The sequence below is a fragment of the Molossus molossus genome, unplaced genomic scaffold (assembly GCF_014108415.1).
Source record: "Molossus molossus isolate mMolMol1 unplaced genomic scaffold, mMolMol1.p scaffold_m16_p_8, whole genome shotgun sequence".
Classification (NCBI taxonomy): Eukaryota; Metazoa; Chordata; class Mammalia; order Chiroptera; family Molossidae; genus Molossus; species Molossus molossus.
Window position 1 is genome coordinate 89,936,655 of NW_023425402.1, and position 22,697 is coordinate 89,959,351.

At 41.7% G+C, this 22,697-nt stretch overlaps 1 protein-coding gene across 1 annotated transcript in view; it reads left to right on the forward strand.

Moving 5' to 3' along the window:
• The window catches only part of ARFGEF3 (ARFGEF family member 3), a 149,869-nt gene extending 128,579 nt beyond the window's left edge, over positions 1-21,290 (forward strand). The window contains exons 27-34 of the mRNA XM_036248697.1: positions 3,259-3,387; positions 4,971-5,147; positions 6,883-6,997; positions 7,768-7,870; positions 8,098-8,229; positions 9,759-9,880; positions 17,464-18,685; positions 20,336-21,290. Of these exons, the coding sequence (XP_036104590.1) occupies positions 3,259-3,387; positions 4,971-5,147; positions 6,883-6,997; positions 7,768-7,870; positions 8,098-8,229; positions 9,759-9,880; positions 17,464-18,685; positions 20,336-20,527 (2,192 nt within the window). The 3' untranslated portion in view covers positions 20,528-21,290. The remainder of the gene's footprint in view (positions 1-3,258; positions 3,388-4,970; positions 5,148-6,882; positions 6,998-7,767; positions 7,871-8,097; positions 8,230-9,758; positions 9,881-17,463; positions 18,686-20,335) is intronic.
• Positions 21,291-22,697: the final 1,407 nt, after the last annotated feature.

A 22,697-nucleotide genomic window follows, 5' to 3' on the forward strand; every position in this document is an offset into this window, starting at 1 on the left:
ATGGATATAGTTCAACTACCTAAAGTTTCCCACAGTATAAATTCATTGAGAACTTTAAAGTTATAATATATAGGAAACATAGCTAAATCAGAGAAAAAAATAAAAGTAAAAGCTTAAGTTAGTATCAACAATTAATTCTCACCATGGATATGTGAGATATTTTTTCTCTGGTTCCCAAACACAAATAATTACTTTTTTTTCCTATGGAAATTTCAAACATATATAAAATTAGACAGAATGGTTTTGTGAACCTTCATATACCTACCACCCAGCAATAGGTAAAAGTCAAATATTATTAACTTATAGCCGACTTCATATAATGTATATTTATACACACAGACACACACACACACACACACACACACACACACACACATTTTCTGTCTTCCTCAACCCCTCCACCCACATCCTCCTTTCCATATTACTTTAAAGCAAATCTCAGTCATTAGAACACATACTAATGTTTTTATCTTATTTTTAAAGATAAAAAGCAACCATAAAGTTATTGTCACACCTATAAATTAACAAAAACTCTATAATAACATCAACTCTTTATTTTGTTTCCAATTTCTTATAAGTGTCAGTTAATTTAGGATTCACATAAGATCCACACTATATGTTTGGCTGATATGTCTCTTAGATTCCTTTTCAATCTACAGATTTTCTTCTCCGACTTTTTAACCCCTTTGCAATTTCTTGGTTGAAGAAGTGAGATATTTTGTCCTGTAGAGTAGTCCATTTGGATTATATTGGCTGCACCCCCATAGTGGTATGTAACGTATTTTTTTGTCCTCTGAATTTTCTATAAATTAGCTTGTTCACATCTGCTTATACAGGGTGGGGCAAAAGTAGGTTTAAGTTGTCCACATGGAAAATAATACAATAATTAATAAATAATACAAGAATAAACTTTGTGTTTCATGTTCTCACAGCTATAAATCTACTTTTGCCCAACTCTGTATTTTGAGGTTTATGAGATTTCTTACCACCTAGTTTTATTCTATTTATTGTCCATGACTTTGGTTTTGCTTCCTATTAATGGGATATTTAAACCTGGGGACATAGTTTAATAGAACTATTTTTTAAATGCCATCTTCTGATACAGTTTTATTTTGCAGGAAAATTAGAAGTAAAGTATTAAGATGTAGAGTGGGCTGTTTTTTATGTTCTAGTCCTTCTGTGTGCATCTAGAGAAATCGAGTCCTTTTTCTGCACGGCTTTCTGAGCTATAGGCTCACATATTTGCAAAGACAGTAATGTGCAGAAATGTTGGCTCATACCAGGCTTGTAAAAATGGCAAAACTAAAAGTATATGGATTGAATAAAAAGAATTCCATGCTTTTTCCCTTACATAGTAATGAGCAGCACTAAAAATTAGTTTGTTATTATTATTCTTTTTAATCCTCACTCGAGGATATTTTTCTTTTTATCATCAGGTAGAGTGGGAGAGAGGGAGAGAGAGGGAAGCAGGGTGGAGGAGGAAGGGAGGGGGAAGAGAGACAGAGACAGAGACATTGAAGACATTGGTTGCCTCCCACATGACCTGGCCAGGGCTGGGGATGAACTGCAACCAAGGTAGGTGCCCTTGACCAGAATCGAACCCGTGACTCATGGGTCCTTGGGCCAACGCTCTAACCGCTGAGCCAAACCGGCCAGGGCATTAGTATGTTATTTTTAAAACAGAAGTCTTAGAGCATCATGTTCCCAGGTATGAGTAATACACAGCGATGTGTACGCATACAGGACTGGGAGAGGACCAGCACTGCAAACTGCCATGTGGACAGGGATGTTTAAAATAACTTACAGATTGCATGCACACACGTGTACACACACACGCACACGCACACACACCCAAAAATATGACACTTGGAAAAAATGAGGTACTAAGAAGAGCAAAGAAAATAGACTAATACAAGCAACAAAAGAAGAAAACAGATCATTTAGATTTCAAAATTAACAACTTTTGTGCATCAAAGGACATTATCAAGAAAGTGAAAAGACAGTCTAAAAAATGGGAGAATATATTTGTAAATTATATATCTGATACAGTTTTAATATCTAGATTATATAAAGACTTTCCAAAACTCAACAACAAAAAGATTAACAACCTACTGTCACAATGGGCAAGGAACATGAATAGCTATTGCTCAGAAAAAGATATACTCATGGCCTATAAGCACATGAAAAGAACCCCAGTAATATTAGTCATTAGGAAAATGCAAATCAAAAGCATGATGAAATACTAGTTCACCACCTACTGGGATGGCTATAGGTAAAAAGTAATTATAATAATAAGTATCGGCAAGGATGTGGAGAAATCAGAACCCTCATGGGAATGTAAAATGGTGCACCTTTTATGGAAAACAATTTGGTGGTTCTCCAAAAACACTAACAGAATTGCCCTATAATGCCACTCCTAGATAAATGCCCAAAAGAATTGAAAGGAAGAATTCAAATATATATTCCAATATTTATTGCAACTTTATTCACAATAACCAAACGGTAGAAACAATACAAGTGTCCAACAGATGAATGGACAAAATGGGATATATACATACAATGGAATATTTATCCATAAAAAGGAATGGATTCTGATACATGCTACAATATGGATGTACCTTGAAAGTATTATGCTAATTGAAATAAGCCAGATACACACAAAAAAACAAATATTTTATGATTCCAGTTACAAAACTAGAATAGGCAAAATCAGAGACAGAAAGTAGATCAGAAGTTACCTGAGGGGCTGGAGTAAGGGGAGAATGGAGAGTTATTGCTGAATGGTGATAGAGAGTTTCTGTTTGAGGTGATGAAAATAGCGGTGATAGTTGTACAACATTGTGCATTTAATTAATACCACTGAATTGTACACACAAAAATGGTTAGAATGGCATTTTTGTTATGTATATAATAAAATAGTATTTTTTAAATGATTGACTAAGGTTATAGAACTGAAAGGACGTTATATTATTCTGCTATCATCAACCCCCAAGAAATCTGACAATTGTTTCATATAGAATTTACAAAGCACATCACCTTCTTCCTGAAGGGAAATAAGGAAGAAATTTGAGTGTTTTTTCCCTTTGACTTTGTCAGAATATGTACATCATAGTCTGTCCACTTGTAGGCCCTGAGGACCACCTCACTGGAGCATGCCTCCCATCCACAGAGCACGTGGGGTGTGTGGGCCTCTCTTACATATCTGCTCCTGCGATGATGTTTAACCAAACTTCATGGAGGTCTGGTTTTTCCTTCCAGGCCTAATAGAAGTCTGGATCCTCCTGCTGGAGCAGCTAACAGCAGCTGTGTCCAACTGTCCACGGCAGCACCAGCCGCCAACCTTGGATTTACTCTTTGAGCTGTTGAGAGATGTTACCAGAACACCTGGTGAGTATCCACGTCTATCATTTGGGGCAGGTGTTATACATGTAACATTCATCAGGAAGGTTTTTCTCTAAGTGCCTATCTGTTTTACCGCTGAAACCCTAGACAGCATAATAGATGCTCAGTAAATATTTGTCAAATGACTACGATGCTTAAGATATGTCCTATCATTGTTTACAAGTCTTCCCATAAGTCTGTTTACAAATAATGTGTGATGGCCAGTCGGTTGAATGGTTGGAGCACCCAGTAATCAAGCCAAGGCTGTGGGATCCATGTCTCTGAGCCAGTGGCTGTACTCTGCTCCATAAATGCAGCCTTCCCTTCTGGCCAGATCTCACATGCCCTTGGCCCAGAGCCCTCAGTAGGGCTCACCGAGTCTCCCACTGACATAAACAAACCACTCAAACATATACGCAGTGTTCAGACAGCAACATCCTGACTGTACAAAGGTCATAGGTGATTAGATTTGTAAAAAGGTATTTAATGATCACCTAGTGTCCTGATAGTACAGGAAAAGAATGTCCCTTAGAAATTTATTTCTTATTCCAAATTAAGGTTAGTATACACACTTTTCCAAATTTTCCCATGATTAAAGAAATTTTTATAGAAATTTTAGTTTTCACAAACAGAATCAGAACAACAAAGAGGGGTTTTGTATTCAATATAAACTGATGAAGACTTGACAATTGACACTGTTTTAAAATCTATTGCAAAGTTTATATCAGATTTTTTTTAAGGAAAATCATCACAGCTACTCTCGCATTTTAAAAAGTTAAAATGTCTGCCAAGAATAAGCAGGTATTTTACAGAATGAATTAGTTATATGCCACTATTTCTAAATTTGTTTTATTGGCCAGTACCATTTTCTGCTTTCACGTTAAGTGCTACCAAGTGTGACGAATATTTAACCCAGTAATTCAATTCCTAGAAATTTGTTCTCAAAGGAAATTAATGGTAATGAACGCAAAGATATAAAAAATGTTGTATGCGAAAACATCTTAAATACCAAAAAAATTATAAACACCCTAAATAAGTTAAGTAAATTATGGTTAAAGCATACAAATACAGGCATTAAAATGAATATTTATAATATTTAATGACATGAATAACTTTATAAGGTGTTATGTAGATAGATAGATATAGATGTATGGAGTATAATCTTAACTTTATGAAATTGTAGACATTTATAAATACACACATACTCCCAAATACACATATATTTCTGTTTCGTATAAATATATACTTAGATTTTAAGGGCATTTTCTTATATGCATACATATATATCTGTATGTTTATATCTAGGGACCAAGTAGTTGATCAAGTAATATGTAAGCTTTATTAATATTATTTGAATTTTTTATGAATACATTCATGTTTTACTTACATAACTAAAATTATGCAGAAACCAAAAAGAGACATGCCATCGGAGACCTGTAGTCCCCAGTGGTAAATTGTTTTCCCTTGCACCCCCTTAAAGAACGGGGAGCTCCTTCTAAAGAGACCGTCAGCGCCAAGAGATGGCAAAGAGCTTCCGTATCACCACAGGAGAGTTGCTGACACGATTCTGATGCTCTTTTGTTTTTCAGGACCAGGGTTTGGTATCTATGCAGTTGTTCATCTTCTTCTTCCTGTGATGTCCCTTTGGCTCCGCCGTAGCCATAAAGACCATTCTTACTGGGATGTGGCCTCTGCTAACTTCAAGCACGCCATTGGTCTGTCCTGCGAGCTGGTGGTGGAGCACATTCAAAGCTTTATCCACTCAGGTATCTGTAGTGCCCGAGCAGTTCCCATGGAACGTTTCTTTAGTAGGCAGCAACATCGTCTAAAAGTGCTTAGTAAATCCCCAGTGCAAATACCAGAGGATGGTTTATGTACTGGGAATTATTAAAATAGAATTACATGGTCAATGCCAGCATTCTAGTAATAGATTATAACAAAGAAAATTAGGCCCTGGCCCGGTTTGGCTCAGCGGTTAGAGCATTGGCCTGTGGTCCAGAGAGACCCGGGTTCGGTTTCTGCTAAGGGCATGTACCTCGGTTGCAGTTTGTCCCCGGCCCTGGTTGGTCGTGTGGGTGGCAGCCACTCGATGTGTCCCTTTCATGTCGATGTTTCTCTCTCTCTCTCTTCCTCTCTCTCCCTCCCACTCTATCTGAACAAAAAGTGAAAAAATGTCCTCAGGTGAGGATAAAAAAGATTAAAAAAAAAAAAGAAAAGAAAAGAAAATTAGTATCTTTGTGTCCCGTACAAAACTGTCTAACAATATTTAAAATATACGTGCAACCAGAGATAAAATACTTAATAAGGTCTGGGCTATCTGTGCATTAGGAGGAGGGAGACAAGTTCAAGTATATAATACATTTACAAAGAAGAAATATCCCTGTAGCCTGGGAATGATGAAGGTGTGTATTCTATTGTCCTTTTTTCATCTGGGGAGGCTAAATGGAGGAGGCAGAGTTTTAGAAAAGGCTGAAATTATGGGCAAGAAGTTGCTTAACAGGTTAGGGGTGAAGAGAAGGTTCTTAATATTTGTGGCACTTGGAAAAAAGACTTGGCAGTGTGGGGTAGGTGAAGTCAGCAGACAGACAGGGAGCCAGGCATGACCGCTAGGTACCAGTGGAACAGCACTTGTGAAATGCAGATCCTGCCATGACTCTTGCTGTGGGGAGATCTGGGCATCTGAGAGAAGAAATACTGCTGTAGAGGTTACAAAGAGAAGGGAGAGGCTCCCTTGTAGGAGGTGTTAGAGAAATTAATGAGAATTTGACCCCAAGGGAGGGTCAAAAAACAAAGATAAATGGTGTCTACTAAGCCTAGTAGAAAGATTTACCCTGGGGAGCAAAAAATACCTAATTGAGAAAGAAGAGAAGGGGGTGTCTGCACATGTAGGCAACAGGTGTAGCCTTAGGGGTGATGTTCTGGACCAGGTCGTTGCTTTGCACAGCATGGGGCCCGTGAGGGTTCAGAGAACTGCTGCTGTGGCATCTCACGGACTTTGAGGAAAAGAATACTGACGTGGTCCTTGACATGGGCAAACAGAATGTGATTTCTGGAAGTCGTCTTCTTTAGCCTAGGGACAGTGTGGACACTGAAACCAAACTACATGGGTTCAGGAAGCAGTAGGACGGGAGAGATTATTTTTGTTTTCCATTGGCATTTAATCCGATTTAATTTGACTATCAGCAGTAAGGAAAATGTGTTTTATTTTTCCCCTTCTTTTTTAAGAATTTAAATTTTTTTACTAGCTAGTAATCGGGCTAATACCATGTATTCTATTCTACTTAAGTAAATAAATGGTATACTTAACTTTGAAAAGTGTACATGGTCACAAAAGTGAACCACATATTTCATCCTGATAAATAAAAGAATGGATGTTCTGTGTATTTTTATCACTCAGATACTTGTTTTCTCATCACTCCTACTTGCCTCCTTTGCCACATGTGCCGTTTCAACCCATCTGTTTCTAGTGTGAGTGAAACCTTGATCTGCTTTCTCCCGTAGACATCCGGTATGAGAGCATGATCAACACCATGCTGAAGGACCTCTTTGAGCTGCTGGTCGCTTCCGTGGCCAAGCCCACGGAAACCATCTCCAGAGTGGGCTGCTCCTGCATTAGGTGAGGAAAAGGTTCCTTGGCGCTCTACGAACCCGGAGTTTTTATGAAATCCAAGGGACGTAAATTATCTTTGGCGGTAGCAATCTACTTTTTAGATTTTTTTTGATGAGAGGACTATGTGCTAATAATAGTTCTTCATTTCCGTGTTCAGTTGGAAAATACTTATGGTGAGGGCAGTACGCAGGGTGCTCTGCAGCAGAGACAGATGCAGGCCGGGGCCTCCTCGGGGAGCAGATGGCCTCTCCTAACAGGCAGGACAGAGTCAGGTGAGGAGTCCGCACAGAAAGGAGTAACGACACATGCCAAGAACGAACAGGAGGGGGTAGGGTTGTCAACAGGGCGTTTTGTAGTAATGACACTTGATCAGATCTCCCGAGGTAAGCTTTTTGACAGTGGGGACTTGGCAAGCAAGGAGAACAGCGTGAGCAGATACATGGAGATAAGAATTACAAGTGGCCAGAGGGGTTTTCATTGTTTATTTGCAGCGGGGTAGTGGACAAGGGGCCAGAATGGACAAGTTGGTGCAGCATACATACAGTCTTGCGTGCAAGCCTAAGTTTAGACAGCAGCCTGGTTGTCATGGGGATCCATTGGTATTTTTACATGAACATGGTTTAGGAAGTAGTAGCGTGACAATGAAACACCAGCTGGACTGGAGGCAAGCGTGAGGAGAGACCGCCAGACTTGTAAGGGAACCATGGGACAAATGTGTGCACGTGTCTCTGCAGGTCTAGTCGTGTGCATTTAAGACTTCTCGTTTCTCTGGGCAGGTACGTCCTCGTGACCGCGGGCCCCGTGTTCACGGAGGAAATGTGGAGGCTGGCCTGCTGCGCCCTGCAGGACGCGTTCTCCGCCACGCTCAAGCCGGTGAAGGTAAGGTGCTGGGAGCAGGGGCAGGGTTCCTTCGCCCCCGGCGCCCTGTGGACTGGGCCGCCTGGATCCCGCCTTCTCCCAGCAGGCAGTCCCCCTTGAAATCTTGCCGAGGGTGAGAAAGAAGCAATTGCATCAGGGCTTTTGTCCCAGACACATTGTCAGACCTGAGTTAGAGCCTGGAGCCAGCACCCAGAGGCACCCAGTAAACCACTGCTGTTTCTCCCTAGGATCTGCTGGGCTGCTTCCACAGCGGCACCGAGAGCTTCAGTGGGGAAGGCTGCCAGGTGAGGGTGGCGGCCCCCTCCTCCTCCCCCAGTGCCGAGGCCGAGTACTGGCGCATCCGAGCCATGGCGCAGCAGGTAAGGGCTGGGCGTACTGCGGGGAGCGCCCCCGAAGGTCTTACCTCACCAAGCTGCCTTCCACTCCCTCAGGGACCTGTACCTCCCGTCTCCGACCTCTTATACAGTCCTTTTCCCTCCTGGCCATGAACTTCATACCTAACTTGATTTGCTTGGACTGCTCCTAAGCATTTATTTAAATCATGTAACTGCTAGACTATGAATGCCTAAGAATAGCAAGCTCGTTTGATATTTTTCTCTTCTCCCATGCAGAGCTTAACATTTACAAGTTTCTTAATAAATTTGAGTTGAATGTAACTGGTCAGTAAAATTAAAATGTACTTACCCATGCAGGTTTCACGATGTATTTTTTCTCCTGGCACATGTCAAGAGTTATCATGAGTCCGGGTAGGAAAGACAAAAATAAGAGAAGCCAAAATGAGGGTGGCCGTCCAAAGGGGTGGCTTCTCTGAACAGGAAGCCATTGCGCCTGGCTAGATAAAGAACTTTCCCACGTGCCTCCTTTTCAACCACATCTCACCACACAGAGCGTGAAATTGTCCGTGGAGCCCTGGCCAGTTTGGCTCAGCGGTTAGAGCGTCGGCCTGCGGTCCGGAGAGACCTGGGTTCGGTTCCCGCTAAGGGCACATACTTCGGTTGCAGTTTGTCCCCGGCCCTGGTTGGTCGTGCGGGTGGCAGCCACTCGATGTGTCCCTTTCACATCGATGTTTCTCACTCTCTCTCCCTTCCTCTCTCTCCCTCCCACTCTATCTGTACAAAAAATGGAAAAATATCCTCGGGGGAGGATAAAAAAAAAAAAAAAAAAAAGAAATTGTCCGTGGAAAACCCTGTTCTGAAATAGATCATTAACGGAGAGACCACGTAGTGAGTCTTTCACTTCTTAACATTTATTTCTTCCTCAGTCCCAAACCTTCCCCCTTTATTCACTCTTCACATAACCCAGTATTCAATAATCTGACCATTGTTGCAAAATTTAGAAAGAAAAAGTTCCTTTAAAACACACATATTTTTGAAGGGAGGCAGTGCGGGTAGGTTTCGTCATGTGAATGAAGCCATTGGATCAGGACGCAGGCAGTGGTTCCTCTCCCCCTGTCGGGCCTGGGGATGTGGCCATACTCCTCCGCCAGACCACAGAAGTCCTCCTGAACTTTTTCTTGTAACAGATAGAATACGATACCGAGCAGATGACAATCAGAGAAAATCTTTTGCAAACATAGCCCCTATTTACTTCTGGTTGACACTGAACGTCAGCGCCCTGCTCTCTGGAGTGATGAATTAGCACCTGCTAGAAGTCCGTGTTATGAGTGCCAGCGGCTAACATTTATTGAATGTTTGCTCTTCTGTTCTAATGCTTTGCCTACGTAATACACAGGTATTAATTCATTTAATTCTCTCGACAAATATACCAGGTCGGAAGCCATTATCAACTTCATCCCGTGGGTGAGAGACGAGCATGGCCAGCCAGCTCATCTCTGGGGTCAGGTGGAGGGTGGCGGAGTTCTGACCTCTACCGCTGTGTACCCGTGCAGGTGTTTATGCTGGACACCCAGTGCTCACCAAAGACTCCGAACAACTTCGATCACGCCCAGTCCTGTCAGCTCATTATTGAGCTGCCTCTTGATGAAAAGCCAAATGGACACACCAAGAAGAGGTAGGCAGCAAAGCTGAAACACGGGGGCGCTTGTGAACAGGAAGGTTCCTGTAGACCCTGTCCTTGCTCGTTGCAATCCAAGCATGTGTACCAAATATTGTATACTCCTTTTCATATCTTCGAAGCATTGATCTATTTTAGACTTCAGATTCTATTCCTACCTGTTTTTCCTTTTTTATTTCTAGTTTCCTTCCAGCCAGTTATTCTTACTGAAAATATTTTTTGAAGCGGAAAATGGGGGAAAGGAACAATAGGCTGAATTCACATTATAAATGAAACAGAAAAGAACAGAATAGCCCAATATTCCCATCTACTGGTTTAAAGGTCTTAAAAGATTAAAATGTATCAACATGGTTCATCAGTTTACTTAGTACTTTTTTTTTTATTATCCTCACCCGAGGACATTTTTCCATTTTTTGTTCAGGTAGAGTAGGAGGGGGAGAGAGGAACAGAGAGAGAGAGAAACATCGACGTGAAGGGACACATCGAGTGGCTGCCATCCACATGACTGACCAGAGCCGGGGACAAACTGCAACCGAGGTACATGCCCTTAGTGGGAACCGAACCCGGGTCTCTCCGGACCGCAGGCCAACGCTCTAACCGCTGAGCCAAAGCGGCCAGGGCATACTTAGTACTTTTAATGGACCATTACCGTCTCAATGAAATTAAATAAAACACAAAAAGTATTCCCTGACATTCTTCAAGTGTCCTACATTCTGGGTTTGATGCAAGGGCAGTTCTTACAGGAACAGTAGAAGGAGAGTTAGATCTGAGAAGAGTCTGTGTATGTGCTGGTCAGCTGCATTCTCAAAGGTCCATGCTGAAATCACCCATGGGGAAAAACTGATTAAATCCGGACTGTAACACTTAAATAAAGAGAAATCCGTGTTTTGTTTTTAAGCCAGTTTGACATTGATAGCCAGCACCCCCCCACCGCCCACAGTCAAAAATCCACATTTGACTCCCCCAAAATTTAGCTGCTTACAGCCTACAGTTGTCCAGAAGCCTTACTGATAATATAACAGTTAATTAACACATATTTTATATGTTGTATGTATTATGTACTGTATTCTTACAATAAAGTAAGCCAGAGTAAAGGAAATGTTATTTAGAAAATCATAAGGAAAATACATTTACAAAACTTATTGAAAAAAATCCAGGCATAAGTTTATCCATGCACTCCAAATCTGTCGTTCAAGGGTCAACTGTACCTTAAATGATGAATCTGTTTATCTCCCTGATACTGACATCAGGATGTCTTAAGGCGTCCAGTTGTTATGCAGCTAAGTCTTAATGATCCAATCCCAGGACTTGCTTTCCTTTGCATCAGAAGCGAAAAGGGGAGGTGTAAGTTTCTGCACTTCAGTCCCCTTGTTTAGGGTGTGCTGAGAACAGGGTTGAAACACTTGGGTACCACATTGAAAAAGGATCTGTTCATTTTTGGTCACCTCAGATCTTCCTTGTCTCCAATCATTGTGGATGATTCAGAGTTGCACATCTGTAAACAGCTACTTATTTCACTGTTTGGATCTCTTTCTGACATGGTTTGATCCCTTCCCCACGGCTTCCTTGTGCACTGTTTTCTTACGGCTGCATCATTCCGTTTGAACCTAAAGGAAGGAGATTTCCTGTGTTTTTGTCACGTGCACATTTAGCAGTTTTATATCCCAAAGCGTCAAAGGGAATATCTTGGTTGATAAAGATACTCACCAGCCCCACTTTAACTGCTTGCTGGTAACGGACTGTCCATTCCTCGGGGAAGGCGGGAAATATCCCGGGGGCCATGGTGTTTATGGCCCTCAGAAGGCTGCTCGAAGTCACCCCGGCTGTGCTTCCAGCCTCAGGAGTCCGGGCGGCCGGGGAGTGGGGTGCCGGCAGTGTCTGCTCAGGTGCCTGCACTGAGAACCAGCATTTTGTGATTTGGGTTTTTGTTGTTTGGAGACTTACTGAGCACACTCTCTCCAGAACTTTTCTCAGGCCCTGGGGACAAAATGCTGGGTAAGATACTACCCTGACCCATGAGGACTTTGTGGTGTGGCGGGGACGACAGGTAGGGAAATAGAAGGATTTCCCTGCGTAGGCGCCTGCAGTGGTGCACATGACGGACTAGACCAGCCTGGTACCTTAAGAGCCCTCTTCTTCCGAAGAGAGCATTCTCGGGGCTCCTGTGCCTTACGTAGGAGCTGAGGAGGGGGAAGCAGGGGGTGACTGTTTAAAGGGGATAGAGTTTCTGTTTGCCATGATGACAAAAGTACTAGAAATACATAGTGGCGATAGTCACCCATCACTGTGTATGTACTTAATGCCATGGAATTGCACTTTTAAAAATGGTTAAAATAGTAACTTTATGTTATGTATATTTTACCACAAAAATGAAGTTACTAAGTGGTTTGTTAGAAAGGGTTACCATGTGTGAGTGACAGTCATCTGCTACTAGTCCCCTGGTGTACCACTGGGCGAGGAGCAAGAGAAGACTTTAACTGTGTGGAAGGATATTTTTGTTCTTTTCTCTTGGTTAAAAGAGAATTTTTTCAGTGACGTTGGTGTCATGATAGAGTGAGACTACCCCTTTGTGTCTCTTCTTCAATCTACAACCAGTGGGGCATCTAGAACCCCACAAAGGCCCCTCTGCTCAGCACACTGGGACACCGAGAGAGCCACACATCAGACATCTGCACGTGGGCAGATTGGAACAACCAGAGGAGTCAGAACAGGGGGAAGGACAAGGATGGCCCCACAGACCCTGCTGAGCCCATTGCCCCAGCCAACGTGGTGGTGGGTAGAGGGTCAGGGCCTGGGAAGCTCCCTCCCGGCCTCAGCAGCACCGGTAGCTGTAGGGAAACAGGTCGCAATGGGCTTCAGAACCTGCTGCTCCCCTCAACCTGCCACATCCCCTCACCACAGTGGTGGTGTCCAGAGTCCTTTGGAGTCCTGAACACAGCAAGGGTATTCATCACCCTGGTCACACCGACAGTGACTCCCACAATGGCAATTTAACCTGCTGAATTGTTGAAATCAAAAGGGAACCTAAATAAGAAAGATGTTCACTACTTCAAATGCATCGACAGAGGAACAACCAAGGTAACACAGTAGCCGCAAAAGAAATTCCAGAAATCAAAGTCATGGAAGAATGTGACCCAAATGGTAGAGAATTCAACATAGCAGTCATTAAGATATGAGAAAACTTAGTTCAGTGAGCACAGGAATAAAATGAATGAAGAGAAGAAATACTTTACCAAAGAAATTGAAACCCTGAAAAAGATCCAAACAATTCTGGAGCTGAAGAACTCAATAAATGATATGAAAAATGCACCAGAAAGCATTGGAAATAGAGTGGACCATATGGAAGAGAATTAGCAAGATCAAAGATGTAAATCGAGGAATGATTCAGGTGGAAAAGGAAAGAGAATTAAGGTTTTTTAAAAAGTGAAAAAACTTGCCTGGCTGGTTTGGCTCAGCGGTTAGAGTTTGGTTAGAGTGTCATCCTGCAGACCAAAGAGTCGAGGGTTCGATTCTGGTCAAGGGCACATGCCTCAGTTGTGGTTTGGTCCCCAGCCTTGATTGGTCCCAGTAACCAATCTATGTCTCTCTCATATTGATGTTTCTCTCTCTCTCCCACTCTGTCTGAAAATAAGTGGAAAAAATATCCTCAGGTGAGGATTACAAAAATAATAATAATAATAAATAAAAAGTGAAAGAACTCTATGAGAACCACCTGACTACCTTAGAAAAGACAACATAAGGATAATGGGCACCCTAGAAGTAGGAGAGGCGGCCGAGAGAACAGAGAGCCTAAAGAACATACAAGAAGCCTACAAAAAACCTCTGGGACATATTATAAAGTCAGTGATAAAGAGAATTCCCAAGGCAGCCAGGAGGGGAAAAGAAACAGTAACCTCCAAAGGAAACCCCATCATGCTATTATTAGATTTCTTTCTTTCCTTGATTTTTTTTTTAGAGAGGAAGGGAGAGAGAGGGAGAAACATTGATTGGCTGCTTCCTGCACACCCCCTACTGGGGTTCAATCCAGCAGCCTGGCCACGTCCCCTGACCTAGAGTCGAACCTGGACCTCTCAGTCCATGGGACAACGCTCAATCCACTGAGCCACACTGGCCCAGGCTCATTAGATTTCTCAGCAGAAACTCTACAGGCAAGGAGAGAATGAAATGATATATTCAAAATATTGAAAGATAGAAACTATGAGCCAAGAAAACTCTGCCCTGCAAAGTGATCCTTCAACTATGAAGAGAAATAAGGCGTTCCCAGACTGACTCAAGCCAAGGGACTCGCCACGACAGACCTCCGCTACAGGACAGGTTGGAAGGAGCTCTTCTACCAGAAACAAAAAGGCAAAAGTACACAAAACGCTGAGTAAGGCGACAGACAGAAGCAGAAAATTGCTCCTTTATTTCAGAATAGGGGGTTAAACACTTAATTATAACACTGGTTAAAGGGGAAAAAGCATAAAAGTGATTATAGCTGCTTCAGTTTGGTGATGAATGCACAAAGTAAAAGGCATAGTGTGTGGTGGTAAAAACAGAAGGGGAGGAGTATGAGGAGGGAGCCTGTATAGGCCAAATGAGGATAACATGGTATCAGGAAAAAAAGGTACTATTTTATCTATGATACAGTTATACAAAACTCATGGTAATGACAGAAGAAAAACATAGAACTAAGAAATGAAACAAAAAAAAAAGAAGAAGAAGAAGAAGAAACAGAAAATCATCCTAGAAAACCACCAAACTAAAATAGCAGACAGAAACACAGGAGAAAAAAAAACAATGGAGATACAGAGGAAACAAAAGATAAAATGACAGTAGTTAAGTCCTGATATATCAGTAATCACTCTAAATGTAAATGGACTGAATTCACCAATCAAAAGGCCCTGAGTAGTAGGATGAATTATAAAACAAGATCCAACTTCATGCTGCCTTTGGGATACTCATCTCACCTCCAGAGGCAAACACAGGCTCAAAGTAAAAGGGTGGAAGATGATACTCCAAGCAAATGGTATCTATGGAAAAAAGGTGTAGCCATACTTTTATCAGACAAAATAGACAAAGACAAAAATGGTAATGAGACAAAGATGGCATTTTATAATGACAAAGGGACAATCCACCAAGAAGGTATAACATTTGTTAAAAATATGCACCCAACTGAGGAACACCAATATATAAAGCAATTATTAACAGACCTGAAGGGAGAAATACAGCAACATAACAGTAGGAGATTTTAATACACCAATGGGTAGATCATCCAGACAGAAAATGTAAAATAATCTCAAGCATCTTTTCAAACTAGGGTATGAAACAAGAAATCAACTACAAAATGAAAGCTGGGAAAATCCCAAATATTTGGATATTAAACACCATGTTACTGAACAACTATTGAGTCAGTGAATAAATAAAAGAAGAAAATAAAAGTTATGTAAAGACAAATGAAAATACACCATATCAAAATCTTTGGGATGCAGTAGAAGTAGGACTGAGAAGGAGGTTTATAGCAGTACAGGCCTACCTCAAGAAAGAAGAAAATATGCAATCTAATACTACACCTTAAAGAACTAGAAAAAGAATAAAGCAAGCCCTAAATCGGTGGAAGGAAGGAAAGAAGATCAGCAGAAATAAATGAGAGACTTAAAAACAATGGAAAAGATTAATGAAACTAAGAGCTGGGTTTTTTTTCTTAAAGATAAACAAAATTGATAAACCTTTAGCTAGTTTCATGAGGGAAAGAGAGAAGACTGAAATAAAATTGTCAATGAGAGAGGAGAAGCTACGATACCCAGAAATACAAAGCTTCATAAAAGAATGCTATGAATATATGCCATCAAATTGGACAACCTAGAAGAAATGGATAAATTCTTAAAATCATACAACCTTTCTAGACTGAATCATGATGAAATAAAAAATCTGAACAAACCAATCACTAGTAAGGAAGTTGAAGCAATAATCAGAATCTCCCCAGAAACAAAAGTCTTGGTTCAGATGGCATCACCAGTAAATTCTACCAAACATTCAAAGATTTAAAACATACATATTCTTCTCAGACTTCCTATCTCATTTCATGAAGCCAACATTACCCTAGTACCAAAACAAAGGACATCACGCACACACAAAAAATAAAATTATGTGCCAGTAACTCTGATGAACACAGATGCAGAAATCCTCAACAAAATACTAGTAAGTCAAATATAACAATACGTTGAAAGGATCATACACCACCATCAAGCCGGATTCATTTCAGGGGTGTGTAAGGATGGTTCGACATCCGCAAATCAATGTGACATACCACATTAACAGAATGAAGAGTAAAAATCATGCTCTGTTCAATAGGTTCAGCATTTCACAAGATAAAACATTCCATTATAAAAATCCCTCAATAAAATGGGTATAGAAGGCTAGTACCTCAACTTCATCAAGTTCGTACATTGCTGACCCACAGCTAACATCATACTCAGTGGTCAAAACTAAAAGCATTTCCTCTAAGAGAGGAACAAGACAAGGAAGCATGCTCACCACTCCATTCAACATAGTCCTGGAAGTCCTAGCCACAGCGATCAGGCAAGTGAAAGAAACGAAAGGCATCCAAATTTTAAAGGAAGACAAAACTGTCACTGTTTGCAGATGACATGATTTTATAGACAGAAAACCCTAAAGACTATCAAACAACTATTAGAAATAATAGACAAATGCAGTAATGTTGCAGGATACAAAATCAATATACAGAAATCTGTTGTGTGTCTATACACTCACAAAGAACTATCAGAAACAGAAATGAAGTAAACAACCCCATTTACAATCACAACAAAAGGAATAAAATACCTAGGAATAAACTTAACGAAAGAGGTGAAAGACCTGTACACTGAAAACTGCAAGATATTGTTGAAAAAATTGAAGACACAAAGAAATCGAAAATACTCCATGTTCATCGATTGGAAGGATAAACATAATTAAAATGTTTGTATTACCTAAAGCAATTTACAGATTCAGTGCAAGCCCTATTAAAATCCCAATGGCATTTTTCACAGAAATAGAACAAACATGTTTGTCTCTCCTCTATGTCTCATGCTGGAAGCACTGAACCTTTTACATATATAAATCTAAAACATTAACAGTTAATCCTGGTAAATCGTTTTGGTCCTTAGAAAGATGGATTGCTAAAAACTTTGGATTTAAGAAAAAAATCAGTTAAAATTAATGGAACTCAACCGAAATTGTTCCCTTTTTATTCAGTATGTTAATTTATTATCATAACTATAAGAGAAAATAAAATGTGTTCTAGCCCATAATTGTGCCCATTTAACACAGTTATTATAAAACTCTTCGATTATTTTCCGAAGGCTTGTAGATAATTGTTCATCACTATCATATTCTATAGCTCCAAGATTTTCAAAAGTGTCAGGAATTCCATTTATTATGATTTAAATGGTTATTGTGTACCGGCCTTTTTAAAGGAAGGCATTCAAATACAAATAATTTAGTTTGTGATTTTGCATGTGTCATTCTGAATTGTGTAACATTTTTAAAATACTCATAGAAGGCAGAAGGCTGCTACTCAATCCCTTTCTTTTCCTTTCAAGTGTTTCTTTCAGGGAAATTGTGGTGAGCTTGCTGTCTCATCAAGTGTTGCTCCAGAACTTATATGACATCTTGTTGGAGGAGTTTGTCAAAGGCCCCTCCCCGGGAGAGGAGAAGACCATTCAGGTGCCGGAAACCAAGCTGGCCGGCTTCCTCAGATACATCTCCATGCAGAACCTGGCCGTCATCTTTGACCTGCTGCTGGACTCGTACCGGACAGCCAGAGAGTTCGACACCAGCCCGGGGCTGAAGTGCCTGCTGAAGAAAGTGTCTGGCATCGGAGGTGCCGCCAACCTCTACCGCCAGTCGGCGATGAGTTTCAACATCTACTTCCACGCGCTGGTCTGCGCGGTCCTCACCAACCAAGACAGCATCACGGCCGAGCAGGTGAAGAAAGTCCTCTTCGAGGACGACGACCGCAGCACGGACTCGTCGCAGCAGTGCTCATCGGAGGATGAAGACATTTTCGAGGAGACGGCCCAGGTGAGCCCCCCGAGGGGCAAGGAGAAGAGGCGCTGGCGGGCGCGGGTGCCCTCCTTGAGCGTGCAGCCCGTCAGCAACGCCGACTGGGTGTGGCTGGTCAAGAGGCTGCACAAGCTGTGCATGGAGCTGTGCAACCACTACATCCAGATGCACCTGGACCTGGAGAACAGCGTGGAGGAGGCGCCCGTCTTCAAGAGCGACCCCTTCTTCATCCTGCCCTCCTTCCAGTCCGAGTCCTCCACCCCGTCCACCGGGGGCTTCTCGGGCAAAGACACGCCGTCGGAGGACGACCGGAGCCAGGCGCGGGACGCCCCCGGCGAGGCCCCGAGCCTGCGGCCGGGCAGTGCGGAGACGCCGGGGCTGCCCCCGAGCCCCAGGCTGGAGAAGAGGGACCCCGGCAAGAAGAAAGAGTGGTGGGAGAGTGCGGGCAACAAGATCTGCAACATGGCAGCCGACAAAGCCATCTCCAAGTTGATGACCGAGTACAAAAAGAGGAAACAGCAGCATAACCTGCCCGCGTTCCCCAAAGAGGTCAAAGTGGAGAAGAAGGGGGAGCCCCTGGGCCCCCGGGGCCCCGACTCCCCACTGCTTCAGCGCCCCCAGCACTTGATGGACCAAGGACAGATGCGGCATTCCTTCAGCGCAGGTCCCGAGCTGCTGCGACAGGAGAAGAGGCCCCGCTCGGGCTCCACCGGGAGCTCCCTGAGCGTGTCCGCCAGGGACGCCGAGGCACAGATCCAGGTGGGTGCCCGCGGGCGGTCCCGCAGGCGAGGACAGGACCTCCCAGCAGTGCAGGGGAGGCAGGGGCCAATGATGGGCACGAACAAGAGACCCAGTTTCCCTCCGAAGTCAGGATTGCCTGAGACTAGTAGGATCCATCGGGATCAGTTATGTCGGCGTGGAACTGACATATTATTGGATGATTTCAGGAATCGCTTTTATGGGTTATAACAGATATTCTTGAGAAATAAGATAGAGCTAAAGCTTATAAAATGGGTGTACTTTAACTGGCATGGAGTCCTGAGTTTATCATGTGAAGTTGCACTAAAGAAATCCTATAGTTATGAAGAATTATATAAAGGAAAAAGGCAAAGTGCCTAGTGTTAGGTGGTTATACCATTGAATTGTTTTCACCTCAAGTTTTTCTAACCCATCTAGAGCACATAAAAATTCTCATTCTTCAGAGGGCTGCAGTTGTTCCTGTTCCTTCCTATATATATATATATATATTTTTATCCTCACCCGAGGATATTTTTCCATTTTTTGTACAGATAGAGTGGGAGGGAGAGAGAGGAAGGGAGAGAGAGAGAGAAACATCGATGTGAAGGGACACATCGAGTGGCTGCCACCTGCACGACCAACCAGGGCCGGGGACAAACTGCAACCGAAGTACGTGCCCTTAGCAGGAATCGAACCTGGGTCTTCCTGGACCGCAGGCCGACGCTCTAACCACTGAGCAAAACCAGCCAGGGATCCTTCCTATATTTAATATTTGTAATTTCATCGTACATCAAAAACTGAGAAGAAAACAGTGTTGGTACTGTTTTGTTCAATTTAAGAATAGATGAGAGGGGGAAAAAACAAATAGAGGGATCTGGAGTCATAGAGAGCCCTTTAAAAATAATCTGATGTTTGCCCTGGCCAGTTTGGCTTAGCGGTTGGAGCATCGGCCTGCGGACCAGAGAGTCCCAGGTTCAGTTCCTGCTAGGGGCACGTACCAAAAAAATAAAAAATTAATCTGATGTTTTCCTTAAATTGTGGTTTCCTCCCACAGGCATAAGAAAGTTAGTCTTGGGCTCTATGATCCCATGAATCTATACAGAAATTTATTCTTCAGATGCACATAAATTTAGAATTAGTATGAATCCCTTGTAAGATGCATTATTTTCCTCTAAAGTATCTTGAACATAGAACTCAACTTCATAATTTAGAATCCATAAAAATTATAGACTAGATTTGCAAAAGTCCAACCAAACTGTGACGTATGATTATTCTTTAACAGATGACCTTCTTGACAAATAACATATCTTAATAACTGTTTTTCATATCGTGGAGATTCACTTCGGATTTTAAAAGTTATCCTAAATGAAAGTAGACCTATGTCAAGTTTTCTAGGCATTATTATAGTGATTGCTGATTAAAACTGAGGAGTAAATAAGACTTTTGTAGTTTGTGAAAGCTGAAAATAAGGTATTTGTAATGTTAGACAAGTCTCTGTTTGTGTGTCTTTTCATATAAAGTTAAAATGACAATTCATTAGTAAAGGCTAATTAATTATAGCCTAAAAGCCTGAGAAAACTTATTTGCAAATTGGCAGGGCTTAGCCACACTTGAGAGTTCAAACAAAACCACAGGAGAAAGCTGATAACTCTCTTAAATCCTTTCTCGTAGGCCTGGACCAACATGGTGCTAACAGTTCTCAACCAGATTCAGATCCTCCCAGACCCGACCTTCACAGCCCTCCAGCCGGCTGTGTTCCCGTGCATCAGCCAGCTGACATGTCACGTGACTGACATCAGAGTTCGCCAAGCTGTGAGAGAGTGGCTGGGCAGAGTGGGCCGCGTCTATGACATCATTGTGTAGAAGACTCTCCTTGAAGAAATTCGGTAGCGAGGGTTAGAGTATGCCTGCCAGTCAGACTGATAGCATTTCCCCCACCACCAGCCCCACTGAAACTAGTGTTTCAGAGAACAATCAGCTGCTCCCTAACGAATCAGCACTGCGGCCATTCTGGATACCAAGGTTGTGTCTAGATGACAGAAATGATACTCCGATTTTTGCACATTATTTCAGAAGTCTCCATTTCTTGACACATTCCTAGATCTTGACATTTATTTCCCATTGCTTTTGCCTGCAATGTTATTGCCAAATGGGTCACTTTCAAGGACCACTCCTTTGAAAACTCTACATTGATCCATTTGATTCATTTTTTTAAAAAAATGCAATTGCTAAGGAAATATCTGCTGGTAAGTCAAGCTGATGTGTATACACTGAGACATCTAGCACCACACATTATCCATTGGAGAAAAATTTATATCATGATTGTGCATTTGGTGGAGAAGAAAACAGCTAGAAAGATACCTTCTTGTGTGTCATAATCAAGAAAAAGATAACTTTCTCTGTAAAATATTCCAGAACATTTCAAAATTGTCCTAATTTGTCAAGATTTTCTGGTTGGTACTCACCAACTTCTTTGTGCAAGGTACATTGTGCCTTTATTTCCCTATTTCTAATGGAAGAAAATGCTTTCCTGGCAGAGTTCTCAGGCTATGTCATGGCAGCCTTCAACCCCATTGATTTTTGCTGATACAGTGATTGCCAAGAGGCAGGAGACTGACCAGCCACCTGCGCGGTCCCATCCGTCTTTGCTTTTACTCCCACAGCAGAAAAGGGGAAGAAAAAATGGTGCCTTAGTCCCTCGTTGCATAGACATTTCTATGCTCCACGGTTCTCCGAACATAAGGTATAACATCTGGTTTTTAAGAAAACAAAACATTAAAACACAACTCATTAGACATCCATACCCTTGGAGGAAAGGAAGTGAGTTCTCATTCAGTGAGCAGACTTCTCAGGGAAGGAGGCAGGAAAGTATGGGTAGGGAGACAGCTGGAAGGGGTGGGAAAGGAAATTACAATGTAATCATCTTATTCTTCAACTGGTACATACAGCAACTGTTACACAGCAACCATATGAAATTATGGTGTCAGTTACACAAGCTCTAGTCTCAGAAGAAAACTAATGGAAGGGGATACAGAATGAAGTCTAAGAAATTAAGTTTTTCCATTTAAAATATTTCTCCTCTCTGGCAAGTCAATTTACCCCATGTCTGAGATCCTTTTAGTCAGGCCAATATTGAGTGTATATTTCTTTTCTTAAATATTTCTAGAAAATTAATCTAGAACCTTTATCTTATGTTTTTTGTTTGTTTGTTTTATTCATATCTATTTCCTCCACCATCATCGAAGACCAGTTGAAGTAAGTAGGAATTATTTAGTGTGCCCTGGAGAGAGAGGGGGAGGTGGAAGAAAAAGAGAGGGGGGGAGGGGGAGAGAGAGAGAGAAGGGAGAGAGAGAGAGCGGGGAGAGGGGGGAGGGTAGAGAGAGAGAGATAGTTATATCTTATTATGTATATTTACTATATCTTAAATTATAGTAATAATGATTGAAACTCTTCAGCCAAGCTCATTCTTATATATTCTAGAAAGTAGTTAGTTGCTATGACATACGTTATAGTTTTCCCAGCCCCTAAAAATACATTCATAATTGAATATGTCATCTTTTAAAAATAGAACATCAACTCTTCGTTATTGAAGTAAGGATTTGAAATTGACTTACTCAGTGCTGGTATTTGTAAACTTTGTCTTGGAAACATGTAAGCTTATCTACACGGTTACCAGGAAGACAGAGCTGATTGATTTAGGCCATCTCAAAGAAGGACCTTTATCTTTCAGTGTGTCACCTGTAGACCACCACAGAATCCAGAAGACATCTTTTCAGTTCCACAAAACACTCTCTTTGCCTTCAGTTTTTACTCATTAGATTAGAATTCGAGTTTAGAAACAGATCAACTATTTGATGGTAATAAGCAGTGAACAGTTGGGATAGCAGTGAGCTGTTAGTGCTTTTAAATTTTATATTTTGTAAGTAGAATTGAAAAGTCAGATAGATACTTTTTTTCTTTAACAAAAACAGCACACCATGGTTGTTCTGTTTATTTCTGTAGCTTATCTTAAGTTCAGTTCTCCTTTGTGAGC